Below are 13,832 nucleotides of genomic sequence, written 5' to 3'. Positions count from 1 at the left end.
ACTGGTGTGGCTCCTTTCAGAACAGTCCCGCTAGCTTCTAACAACTAAGTGGGGATTGCTGCTGGATTGGGGATGAGGGGATTCCTTCCTTCCACTTGCTCACCTCATGTGCTGCTTTGCCCTGCAGTCTGGCCAGTTGGAAGCCAGAAGGGAAGTTTAAAAAGGGCGGCAAATACAGTGGTGGCATGTGGCGTCCTCCTCACCTCAGCCCTGTAGCCACCATCTCACCATCTTTTCTGCCAGCTTCTAATCAGTCAGATTGCAGGGGAAAGCTATGCTAGATATGGGAGGTTAGGTGGGATTTTTTGTTCCAGCTGGCCCATCTGCTTCTTCCTGCAGTTTGGTGAGTTGGGACCCGGGGGTGGCGACTGGTAAAGGTAGGTTGACTGGGTGGGACAGAGAGAAGGAAGCAGGGAAAGGCTGTGAAGGCTGCCAGGGAAAGGAAGGGAGAAACATTGGGAGAAGGAGAAATTAAATTCCCTTTCTGAAAGTCCCACTTATGGGACACTCAAGAATTTATGTGGATCCTGGACTTAATGAGAAAGAAGTTTTCATAGTTCATGTGAAAACAGTTGTGAAGTCAACCAATAAGGACACCATTGCTAATTTCACAATGTGTAGAAGAAATAAACTTAGGGCAAGATATTGAAGAAGAAGAAGAAGAAGAAGAAGAAGAAGAAGAAGAAGAAGAAGAAGAAGAAGAAGAAGAAGAAGAAGAAGAAGAAGAAGAAGAAGAAGAAGAAGAAGAAGAAGAAGAAGAAGAAGAAGAAGAAGAAGAAGAAGAAGAAGAAGAAGAAGAAGAAGAAGAAGAGGAGGAGGAGTTTGGATTTATATCCCCACTTTCTTTCCTGTAGGAGACTCAAAGGGGCTTTCCTGTAGGAGACTCAAAGGAGCTTTCCTGTAGGAGACTCAAATCTCCTTGCCCTTCCCCCCTCACAACAAACATCCTATGAGGTGGGTGGGGCTGAGAGAGCTCCGAAAAGCTATGACTAGCCCAAGGTCACCCAGCTGGCGTGTGTAGGAGTGCGCAGGCTAATCTGAATTCCCCAGATAAGCCTCCACAGCTCAGGCAACAGAGCGGGGAATCAAACCCAGTTCCTCTAGATTAGAATGCACCTGCGCTTAACCACTACACCACTGCTGCTCCATATTCAGTGGAAACTTGTCAGATGGCTAAGGATCAATAAATATGGGAGCTAAGGCCATTCTAGAAACAGCCAGTGGCTTCCGTCTGTAACAAGATGCTGGCCTAGATGAACTTCATGGAATGGATTTTAGACAGCAGTTTCCAGCATACGATTGACTTCTCCTTACCTTTTTGTATACATCAGTTGAATATTTTCTGGGACAGTCAAATTGTGATAACCCCCATTGTTCCAAAAACAAGAAAATGTTTCCATTTCAGGTGATCTGCACTGAATAATATGTGGTCTTTCTGAAACCAAAGAGAAAGAGAAAGAAAAGATCAATTATGAATCCAAAGAGAAAAAAATACAGAAACTGACTGATTAAAAGAAAACAATTCAACATGATGCATGATCATAACATATGATCCCAACTAAGTGGTGCCATAAACTGCCCCTGTCATTAATTTGCCACTTCTGTGTATGGCATTTGTTGCCATATTGACTATAAACATTGGGGGGAGGGATCAAAAATGGTCCATTCTATACTGTCCATTATTGTTTAGTGTCACAATTAAATTGCCTTCGCTTATTTAGGCACTCTTCTCAAATCCTTCCTGGTAGATGTTACTAGATAATTTTGCTATTGATCTTTATAAAATATGCTTATGAAAAAGGTAGGACTTTACAAGGTTGGGGTGATCCGGCTTGGTTCAAGAAGAACATATTGGAAAAAGACTCTTAAAGAACAACCACTAGCTTTGTATTATATTTCTAAAGATGATTGCATCTCAAGGATGCTTCAGTTTCAATCACCTCTGGCTGACTCCCATTTCTCCGTCTGAGTGTTTTTAGTTTGCCATTGATTCCACTCCTGACCTACAAGATTCTCTCACTCTTTACTATGCTGGAGACCAGTTCTTTCATCTGCCTGCTATTGATGTATGGATGTCTAAAATCCATCACATTTTATCCTGTCCTTTCTCCAAGGAGCTTAAGGAGCTATACACATTGTTTGCTCCTCCATTTTCTCCTCACAACCTTTGAGGTGAATTATGTCGGAAGAGAATGTTTGGCCCCAAATCACCTAGTAACCTTATCAGCTGAGCAGTGCTTAGAATGCAAACCTTCATAGTCTTAGTTTGACACTCTAGTCATTACCTATGTTTTTCCCTGATCCTACCTGTTGGCCTACCCTCAGTCAGTGGTTTTTTTTTTAATGTAACCCAGAACTCACTGCTTCATAGTGTGCATAAGCCCTGCAGAAGTAATGGCACAAATAATCTATTTTTCTTATTCAGGATACAAATAATATATATTTTTCCTAATCAGGATATCATTTGTGCTATATGACATAAAATAATATGGGAGTTGGAAATTTATCTTGTGTTATTTTGTTTATATAATCTGTGCTGGAGCTTTGGGCACAAATTATCTGCTAATTGATTGTTTCTACTCAAATTGAGACCTCACAGTGGGCCACTATGAATTCAAAAGGCTCCTCAAGTAGTTGAGCCAATCTTTTGGGAAATCCTTTATTTCTCAGACACCAAAAAATATTGCTACTTTAAAGAATTCCACATGCATCCAGTCTCCTGTACACAATGTAAAATGTGCAGCCAGATTGAAATCCATTTGAGCATCAAGACAATAATATTATACTATCTGCCAAAAGTTAAAGGGAACTGTTGTTAATCTCTGAAGTTTGAAACACAAAATGCAGACTACTGAAAATATTATTTTTTGATCACATAAAGGCATAGATCTACAAATGTATGTTGCATTCCTAAGAGTCTGAGTATGGGTTTAGGTTTTCCCAGTGGGACCTGACACAGTCCATGTTGAAGCAGCGGTTTACTCGTGAGTAGACCACCTTGCAGGATGCAATGCAAACAAGAACGGAAAGACACACAGTCACCAGTGCAGTTCTGTTTATTGCTAACTGCTGTCAAAGTGCTCCGCCAGACCACAGGAGTTTCCAGGCACACATCACCCTGTTGTCTGTGCTTACTATATACAATTGAGGTGCCAATCAGGTGCCCATGTCTTATCTGTCTTTGCACACGGTACACAGTTGTGCACACAGCCCTAATTATGCACACGGCACCTGCTGGAAGGAGGGTCCACCTGTCATCTAGATTTTGTTCATCTAAACACATGTTCTGACAGTCCACTTCTAGGAACTCCAATTAATTAAAACCAATTACAATGAGGAGAGTGGAAGAAGTAGAAGGGGAGAGATGCTGGAAAGGAAGTGGGAGTAATAGAAGAAGAAGAGTTTGGATTTATATCCCCCCTTTCTGTCTTGTAAGGTGGCTTACAAGCTCCTTCCTCTCCCCACAACAGACACCTTGTGAGGTAGGTGGGGCTGAGAGAGTTCCAAAGAACTGTGACTAGCCCAAGGTCACCCAGCAGGAGTGTAGGAACACATCTGGTTCACCAGATGAGTCTCAGACACTCAGGTGGAGGAGTGGGGAATCAAACCCAGTTCTCTAGATTAGAATCCACCTGCTCTTCACCACTACACCACGCTGGAGACACAGGAGGAGAGTGGTTAGAAAGGAAGTGGGGATGGGAAAAGTGTTGGAAAGGAAACTTAAACACAGTCTCCCGCCTATTAAGGCACAGTTGAATCCTATGTATGTACTAGGATTTCTACCTCAAAGGTGGTTCAACAAGGGGTGCTGCATGAGGATGCTCCTCACTCCCCACCAACCACCATTTCCCTCCTCCAGGAAATAAGATGTCTTCCCTCTCATTCCATGTGTGCTTTGAACTGTGACGAAGGGAGGGGGAACTGCGCCCGGGGCGTGAACTGCCAGCACGCCCCAACCCCGCCCACAACATGCCCCTGAAACACCACGCCCCCTGGAATGCCCCCAACACCCCCCTGGCCGTGCCTCCCCAACGTGACTGCAATGGCATCGCCTGGGACAAGCCGCCCCCGGATGTCCCCATTGCAGTTACGCCCCTGGCTTTGAAACATAGCACAGGAAGCTGTGAATTCTCAGTAAGGAGTCTAATGGGAGCAGGATTGAGGTGGTCGAGGCTCCCACATGTCCAGGGTTTCAGACTACTGTCACAACAACTCACCACATTATAAGGCTGGCCCTGTACAGCTTTTCTCCTCCAAACCATCTTTCCGTACTACTTTTTAGATTTTTGAGTGCACCGATCTGGGTTCCCAAACCTGGGTCTTCTGTGAAATGTCTAGCCGAGTCCTAAAATAAATCTAATTTTAGCTGGCATCTCACAGAGTGGATTATGCTTGCTTTGGGTAGTTGCTTTTAGGTTAATATTTTGTTGAATAAATTTGACAGCTACCTTGTCTAGTTCTTATTATGACTGTTCTGAAGTATAAAGTCACAGGGTATCTGTGGTTCCAATTCCCATCTTTTCCACGTGGGAAAAATTTAGTTCAATCTAGTATTTTAAATTTGAATGTTAACAAATGGAATGCATGTACTCTATTTTATCTGATCGCTCTTTTAACAACAACCTTTGATGTGGAGTGGCTTACAATATACATAAAAATAACGCTGCAAAGCAAACCAATGGAATAGGCATCTAGCTTTGCTGGAACAGCCCTTGGCAAAGTGCAAGGTACAGATTCAAGTTGCTTTAAAACATAATTGAGGAGTGGCAGAATATTCAGCCATTGCAATCCCAACCAAACCCCCTCAATGCCTGTTTTTTGTTTTGGTATGACCATGGATTTTAGCTACGGTCTCAACTCTGGGCAAGTTGGAAGACACCTGATGCCAATTCAGTAGCACAGAATAATTGTATATTTGGGCCACATAATTCAGAAGGTGAGCGTGCCCCCTTTCCTCCCGAGGTTATCTTGGGATCATCACAGAGTTCTTTCCCACTCATTTACTGTTGGTCAGTCTAATAGAATAACATGAAATTCTGGGACCAAAGTCTACAGAGCAGTCCATAAATCAGGCCTGCTCAACTGGTGGCTTCCAACCTGAAACAAAATACCAGCCAAGCGTGGAGACTTGCTAGGAAGCATAAACTTCAGGATCATCCTCCTAAACGTGAATAGTAGGGAGCAAGCGGTGGGAGTCATCTGCCAAGGGCTTTGTCGCTAAGATATACTGGGTCAGATTGGATGTTAATGTGAAACCAATTAAATGATCTTCTAACCACCACCACAGAAGGAGAGAAGAGTTTGGATTTGTACCCTGCTTTCTTCCACTGTCAGGAGTCTCAAAGTGGTTTACAAAATCCTTCCCTTTGTTACCGCCCAGGAAAATAGCCAAAATATTTTCCTGGAGTCAAGTTACACGGCTACACTGGTTCCATGTCAGGACGCAGAGACTTGTGTAGCTCAGAAGCCTCCAAGAGGCTCACAAGGAACGCATTTGTGTGATTGTGCCAATGTTATATGATTTCCTTCTTGTCTTTGCCCCTTTTGGATATAATGACAGCCCCTTTTGTATTGAATTTATGATTTGCCCGCTGCTTGAGACTATATTCTAGCTGTTTTCTCCAGTTAGTTTAAGGCTCTGTTATTGTTAATTTAGGAGATTCTTGCCTATAAGTATATGTGTTTATTCCTTAAGGTTTCCCTAATGCTTAAGTTTAGAAAACTTATTTTGATATTTCTGCAATTAATAAAAGCTGTAGCCTGTAGAAGCTGATATTAAGGGACAAGGAAGTCAGCCCTGGAATGCAACTTAGACCAACACTTAACCAACTCCTCAGCGAGGACAAAGACCCCTTTGGATTTGCAAATTAAATTCTGCTGGCAGCACCCAGAGGTCCCAGCCATTGGAAGACGTGCAGAGGCCACCATTGGACAATTTGAACACTCCTTTGTTACAGAGAAGAGGGCAGGAGCCTCAGGACATAACTGAAGGAAACAGCCATCTGATAAAGGAGATAGCTGGGTACGGTAACGAGCCCACCTAGATTTTCTGAATGGACGTTATCTTCTATCCCTTCCAGTGCACCCACACAAGTAGATCTTATGGGAAGATCGCTTTTACAGCCGGGATTTCTCAGAATCCCATTCAAAAGTTGTAATTGTATCTTCTTTTTGTATTGTTGTTTTCTTATTGGTGTTTGGTAAGGGACTTGCCCCCTTACCTCCCCTTTCTACCTGCCCCCTTGCCCCCTTTGATGTTTGTGAATAAAAGTTCTTGCGCTTGTTTGCAAGGCACGATTCTCCTGCCCAAGCTGTGACCAGCACCTCCAAATAAAATCCTTTGCTTTGAAGAATGCTGGCTTCCTGCGCCTCATTACGTTGCTGAGCTGAAATAACTTATTGTTACCCGAGCAACAGCGGTAACACCTTCCTTTACACTTAACATATAATCCTGTGAGTCAGATGGGGCTGAGAGAGTTCTGAGAGAACTGTGTCTGGTGCGAGGTCACCCAGCAGGCTTTATGTGGAGGAGTGGAGAAACAAACCTGTTCATCAGATTAGAGTCTGGCGCTCTTAACTACAGCAGCACACTGGCTCCCCCCTCCCTGGTTATTTTAGGAACCTCAAATCAAAATCTGAAGCCAGGGCATGAAACTGATGAGAAGCACTGTATCATATTTAATTATATGAACACAGCATCATATCTAATTATTAACACAGCCTGAGATTTAGATCTGGGAGGGGGGGGGACTGGATGGAGAGAAAGCAAACTCTGTATTGCAGTACTTCCCATGGGAATCTAACCTGTTTCATATTTACATTGTCATTCATAGCTCTTAGGCCCCTTCCGCATACGCAAAATAATGCGTTTTCAAACCACTTTCACAACTGTTTGCAAGTGGATTTTGCTATTCCGGACAGCTTCAAAGAGCACTGAAAGCAGTTTGAAAGTGCATTATTCTGCATGTGTGGAATGAGCCTAATTACTTTGGGGCTACTGAGATGCTTGCCCAGAGTGAGTCAAAACCTCTCTTTTCTTTTACCGGTTTTTATTAGCAGTGACTATGATTTATGAAGCCTGTATTTATAGACAAGAGGTAAACCAGGATTTTTATGATGGTAATGCAAGCTGAATCCTTGTTTCAGAGGTGACACATTCTTAAATCAATAATTTGAGTTATGTTGCACAGGTTCTCATGTATTTCTGCAGAACTTGCAGACTGGTGGCCAATGATCTAAAAACAGCTAGCAATATTCTATCGATGAATAACACACTGGATGCAGAATGTGATTGTTCTAACATCAGAAAAAGTTAAAATACTGTAATTTTGGCCAGAAATTACTGAGTGCAAAAGAGAAAGTAATTCTCTGCTGCTGAAAAAACAGGGCATTTACTTTTCAATGTGATAGAGAAGGAAGAATCAATGACACGAATCAAATGCTATCTGTCATAAAAGAGAAGATTAATCACAACCATTACATGAAAATAACCAAGCACAGATCTGTGGTCTGGAGAGTAAAGGAACTTTTTATGCCAAGAGAAAATCTTGGCTTCACTGCCTAAGACAGCAGCCTCCCCACCCCCAATGCTATTACGGTACACAGTTTAGTCTCTATTCATTTGTTAAATAGCTTGCTCTGCCATGATTTCAGAGAAATCTGGGTGTCTCTTCATTTACTTAAAGAGATAATAGCAAAAGTTAAGCCAAAGGAATCAATGCAGCCTTGGGCAATATCATTTGGGAGACATGCCTTAATTCAGAGATCTGGACATTATAAAAATGTTTTTTCTGCTGGTTTTGATACATGGATTTTGTAGCTGAAAGATCGATGCAACATGTTTTTAAATAAACATTATTATATAAATTAAAAATGAATGAAAATGTGCTGAGACGATCAAGAGCCAGTCATCTGAAGTGAAGAGGATTCACTCACATGGGAGTCAACACACCCTTTCTGGTAGATCCACAGAAGTTATCAGCCCATGCTAATTTTAACTAACCTGCCTACCTACCTGTGTGTGTGTGTATACACACACACACACACACACACACACACACACACACACACACACACACACACACACACACACACACACACAGAGGTATATATATATATTGGCTCCCGATTGGCTATATATATATACCTGTGTATATATATATAGATGCTACTCTTTGCCAAGGACATAAAGCTTTGCAACAAGTTCTAAACAACAAGTTCTGGGGTCAACAAGTTCTAAACCTGCACTTCTGCTGAGGTTGAATAAGCCCCTCAGAAAAACATCTGAAAAGAGACCGTAATACTCCCTCCATAAATCTAGGCTGTGCATGCAAACAGCATGAACCAATTCCTCATTTCATTTATTAGCACAGCAAGCATGCACATGCCTGTTTTCTACCAGACAATAACAACGGGCATCCAATTCTTCCTTGCCAAATTGGACTTTCAAACTAAGACCTTCAAATGATCAGGACTATTCCAGTATGGCAAATTGAAATCCTTTCTTCTAAAGATCACCGGCAAGACTTTTATATATAATAACCAATTCAGAAAAGCAGTAAAGGAGAGGTTTGCTTCTATTCCAGAAGGAGGGAAAATGGCACAAAATTAAAGATAGCTATGTTTTAGTTGCACAAGGAGGAAGTGACATTGAAACTGGGATTTTTCCAGTTGAAACAGCGGTGATGAGAAATTCGTAAACAGCATCATTAGCTGAGACTACAGCTGTCCCCAGAACCAGTTCTAGGGACAGGATTGTTAAATGGTGGCTGGAGATCTGGTATTACAACTGATCTCCAGGCACAGAGATCAGTTTGCCTGGAGAAAATGGGTGTTGAGGAAGATGGACTTTGTGTCACTATACCCCATTAAAGCCTCTTCCCTCTTCAAACCCCACCCCCACTTGAAATTTTCACACAGATCCAAACCTGTTCGTTGTGAAACTGTGTCCTCCTCATCGGAGTTTCTCCCTCCCCACCACAGCGAGCACACAGCAGACACATCCGGTTGCAGAACTCTTAGCAATCCCCACTACCAGGCTAGCTCGCTTCGCCAGTCTCCCGATTGGCTGGCGTGCCTTGATGGGGCGGGACCTTTTCCCACTGCGGAAACATACATTGTAGGAGTGTGGTAAAAAAACCAGCGTGTAAAAGTTTAACGTTTAACCGTTTAACTGTGCAAACAGTTAATCGTTACCTTGTAAACCATGAACGATTCAAAGTTACGCGTTTGATTGTTTAATGTTTGCATCCCCTTCTGCTGGCCGATCGCAAAAGCGGAAATGAAACCAAGTAAAAGCTGCGTGTGCATTGCAGTGCTGATTGGTTGCCCAAATTCTGCATCACACTCCAGGGCATGAAACGAGTCAGGGTTTCAACTTTCATCCCTCCCCTCAGATCAGCTCTGAACTGTGTTAATGGGGTCTATGCCACTTGCAACCAGGTCCTGCTGGAACGCAGATTAACAGGGAGAATGAGAAACAGAAACAGAATCTGCCACGCAAGCAATGGGGAGGTCGTCCCTCAAACCTGGTTAGTTTGTGTTCTGAAACCTGGCTAAGACGGTAGTGGGGATTCGACCCAAATCTCCCCAATCTGGAATGAGCAACTCTGTTTAGGCGCCTATATGGGGTAATCTGTACAGATACTCAATTGTGACTGGAGCTTCCAGAAAGCACAGTGGCTGTTTTTAGCGTCTCTGACCCACATGAGAAAATCCACTTGTTAATGTTTCTCAAGAGTTCCTCTGGATTGGCTGAGCATCAGAATTACTGCACACTCCTTGACTATAGTCTGTTCATGAGGTACAGCAAAGGATTTCACCTCTTCTTCTCAAGTCTATCTGGTGGAATGTGCTCAAAATGGTCAGCTCGTGATGGTTGGCGGGGGAAGTCTTGTAATGCCAAAGTACAAAATGTAACAGGGTTTTCGTGTTACATTTAGGGTTGCCAACTTGGGAGCTGGAAATCTGATCTACAAACTACATAAATCATTTTTGAAAAAATTCATTCCAAGGTCCCTAAACTCCACTCTCCCAGGCTCCGCCCTCACGTGGCCAGGTATTTCTGAACCCACAGTTAATAACCCTAGCACACAAATAAACATATAGGGAAATCCGAAAAGGTGGAACAACAGAATGTAAGAAACAAAAGGACAGCAACATTCCTTGCTGCGTGCGTCCAAGTGGAATTCATTTGCAGTTGCATTCTTCCATAGGGGAGAATGGAGATAAGCCATGAAAATTGCAATCTCTCCCAGCAGCTCTGCCAGCGTACGGGGGCTGAGGTGGTTCTGGAGGCCAACTAAGGTCAGCCTTGCCCCCTGGAAAGCCCCAAGAATGCCCCTGGAATGCTGGTGTAGCTGGGGGTTTCTGCAAGCGCCAGCGTAAGGCCAGATATCTCGGTCGGGTATTACGGAGCACCGTAGCAGCCAGATGCTGGCAGATTTGCCCCTCCGCCAGCGTTAGTGCCCCAGAGAGGGCATTTACACTGGCAGAAGCCCACACAGCATCCAGAAGTTGAAGTTTTCCTGATACATTCTTCGCTTTACTTTCCTCACACTTTCTTTGTTCCAGCCCTCCGGAGCTGCCTCCAGAGGGCTTTACAAAAAACTGGCAGTTATCAGATCATTATAATGTTATACTGATCTATCGTAACAGTGTACTAATTTCTAGCTTTCTGCAGATCACCAGCCCTTTTCATGGCAGAGCTATAAAGAGAAATGTGCAACCAACACCTCTTCCCTTATAACTTTGCAATTAAAAGGGCTAATTATTTACTGTTTAAAACAAAAGTGGGAACTTACTGAATTGCTGCAATAGTGTGTTATGATATTATAGCACTACAGTGATCTTAACACTCAGAGAAAATGTTGAGGTGGGGAGTACATTCCCTCCCACCTCCCACTGAGGGACAATAGGATATAAAACGGGAGATAAGTATGCAAGCCTGTTTTAAGTTCTCCTGATTACATCCTCTTTCTTGCTGACAGATCTCTTCCATTATTTTTCAATGACAAAAAGAGGTTTCCATTGAAGAACACACTGACTGTAAGGGTGAGTGGGAAAAGGATGACACACTTTCCGTATTACCAAGGATTTGAACAATGTAAAACTGAGGTTTTGTGAATGCTTATATCTCTAGTATATAATTTTAAAACCATGCCGCTAGATGGGTTGCAAAAAACCCCCCTTAAGGATGTAAATCAGTCAGCACCAGAACAGCATGCTCAGAGGACCTCTTTCAATATGAAATGGCTATAGTACAGATGCCATCGTATAGATAAGGCAAGTTTTTAAACCTGGAGTTTTTAAACCTGAATTTTTTAAACCTGAAGGCAACTGCCCAATATCCCATTCAATTTTCATTGCAATTTTAATCTTTCTACTTAAACAGAAACTGTGTTACCTTTGTGAATCTCACTTCTGATTTTTCGCTTATACAGCAACAAGGACTGAATATTCATTCACTTGTAATATAATTTCCTGGAATCAACAGCTTGCTAGGGACCATGAGTTTGGGTTGAAGATTAACTGTCCTGTACTCTAATGATTTTAAGCGGCCCATTAAGGTTCTGAGCTATTATCTGATGTCAGACCCGGTTGTGGAGAGTTTGAATATTATGACTAAAAAGCCTTGCACTGTCATTCATTAGGAAAAGAAAATAATCCAAGGCTGTTGGAAAGGGACATAATGTTTAGCAACACAGTTATGAGTGTGGCCGGAATATGATTTCCTGGGACAGGGACTGGCTGTTCTGGGTATGTAGGGCACGCGTGAGAGCCAGCATGGTGTAGTGGTTAAGTTGCTGGCCAACGACATGGGAAACCCAGGTTCAAACCCTCACTTGCATTATGTAAGACTGGCCAAGTGACCTTGGGCCAGTCATACACTCTCAGCCGTGATCCTGGCTAGTATTTGCATGGAAGACCTCCAAGGAATATAATGTGCTAGTTTAATAAATCTTGTATAACAACAGACATACGTGCAGAAAGTGATAACAAATGTGAGAATCTATACCCCCATACACCAATTGAATAATAATGTCCAAAGGACGAATACATGTGCTAAACTGCACTCTCAAAGACAAGTAACGTCAGTCCTAATATTATCTGACCAGTTCATATATCATCAGAGGTAGGTTTATTTGCATTTATTAATTAGATTTACTTGATCTGATACCCTTTCTTCCCTGGACTATGTCAGGACCAGGGCGATTAACACATGGTTATAATCACATTTAAAAACAACAGTTTCCTGGTAACTGCTTGTTTCATGGTAACTTGTCCACTTTATCAGTATTGCAACTGAAGCAGAGAATTTTTGATGCTTAGCCCATGCAAAAGGGATACAGGAAGTACAACACGACTAGCCTTTTTGAGAGCGATTGGATACTAGATGTTTGGAAATAGTGATCCCAATAATGGGCAAGCGTGAATAACCAATACTGATGAAGTGGACAAGCTATCATGAAACGGGTAATTATTGGGGACATTGCAAGACAGATCAAAAAAGACTGAATCAGAAAAGAGCTGTCCCTGCTGAACTATGCTGAAGCAGTTTACTGAGAGGATATTTGAGTCCCATTGAAAATACCACGATCCTCCGAAGATTCATTCGAAGCCAGTGACAACACTAGAAACTGGCCTGCTTGTGGATTTTCTATATTATATTAGAGACTCTATGTCAGTTAGCAGAGCAATTCAGAATGTATACATCTATTTACAGACTTGGTTCTTGGAATTTGTTACCAGTCTAAGAGAATGGCTGATTTTGGAATCTGAATAAAGCTCATATGTTGAGCTCTAGTGTACATTTTGTAAATATTAGTAGTTTAGTAAAAGTGTGACAGTCATTTTGACTGCTAGCCGCATTTGTACAATCATGTTCATGGTTTCAGATTTAGTTGCACCCCCCCGCCCTTTTTTTGCTTGATGATGGAGCCCTACTGAAGGATGGCAGTCCAACGGATGGGGCATAGAAAATAGCTGCAATGAAAAAGTGTAGAAACAGGCACTGGTAGACCATTTGGATTCATATTTAGTATCCTGTTCAAATTTTTAATCATTTAATGTGCTATTATTATTGGTGGTTAAATGTTTGCTGCAGCGTGAAAGAACACCCAAAATGGTGATTTATCCAGGATTACCAGCCCTATTTAGAATAAGAGTGTAAGTTAAAAACTAGACTGGACTCAAAATTGTGGGTAGGGATAGATTAGCAAAGAATGGATACACAATAATATTTATGTGATAGGATCAAATAACAGCAAGTATTTACAGTCTTTGACATATTAGCAAAGGGTCTAGTGCACTGGAAATTGTGGACTACTTTATCACACTGTAAAGGAATAGTTTCTTTACCAGACAACAGGTTCTCCTTTGGTGAAACTTACTGCAACCTACATTCAAACGCTTCATTAGAAAACAGACATACCAGTGGAGAAAAAAGCTCCACCGCTTAACATGTCTTTTCATATTTTAGAAGCTGTTGTATCCAAAGCTTTCATTTAGGAGAATTAAAGTATCGACATCATGAACTGAATTTCTTCTTTGGGTCCCTGTAGCAGCCCCAGCCCTTTAGAACAGCTTGCCAGAGGTGGTGCACAGTGCATTTTCTCTAGCAGAAATCAGGAAATGATGTAAGGTAGCCCTGTTCCAGCAAATCCTTGGAAGTGAACCCATTGTTTGCTGACTTTACAGCCTGGATTTCTGGTCTTACAACTTCTTCTGTTAGATTTATGAGTTGCTTTATATATTTTTGAGTATTTGATTAATTCTGGATCCTAACATCCTTTTTATTTTATTTCGGGGCATTGCTTTTGGATGTAGACAAT

The 13,832-nt window shown here is 42.2% G+C and overlaps 1 protein-coding gene across 2 annotated transcripts in view; it reads right to left on the bottom strand.

Moving 5' to 3' along the window:
• The window catches only part of GHR (growth hormone receptor), a 177,465-nt gene that overhangs the window by 14,503 nt on the left and 149,130 nt on the right, over window positions 1–13,832 (bottom strand). For both annotated transcript variants that reach the window (XM_048504222.1, XM_048504223.1), the window contains exon 3: window positions 1,315–1,435. In XM_048504222.1, coding sequence (XP_048360179.1) covers window positions 1,315–1,435 — 121 coding nt within the window. The remainder of the gene's footprint in view (window positions 1–1,314; window positions 1,436–13,832) is intronic.

The sequence above is a fragment of the Sphaerodactylus townsendi genome, linkage group LG07, assembly GCF_021028975.2.
Source record: "Sphaerodactylus townsendi isolate TG3544 linkage group LG07, MPM_Stown_v2.3, whole genome shotgun sequence".
Classification (NCBI taxonomy): Eukaryota; Metazoa; Chordata; class Lepidosauria; order Squamata; family Sphaerodactylidae; genus Sphaerodactylus; species Sphaerodactylus townsendi.
Note: the sequence above shows the minus strand (reverse complement) of the source record. Positions and strands in the feature narration are given on the sequence as shown.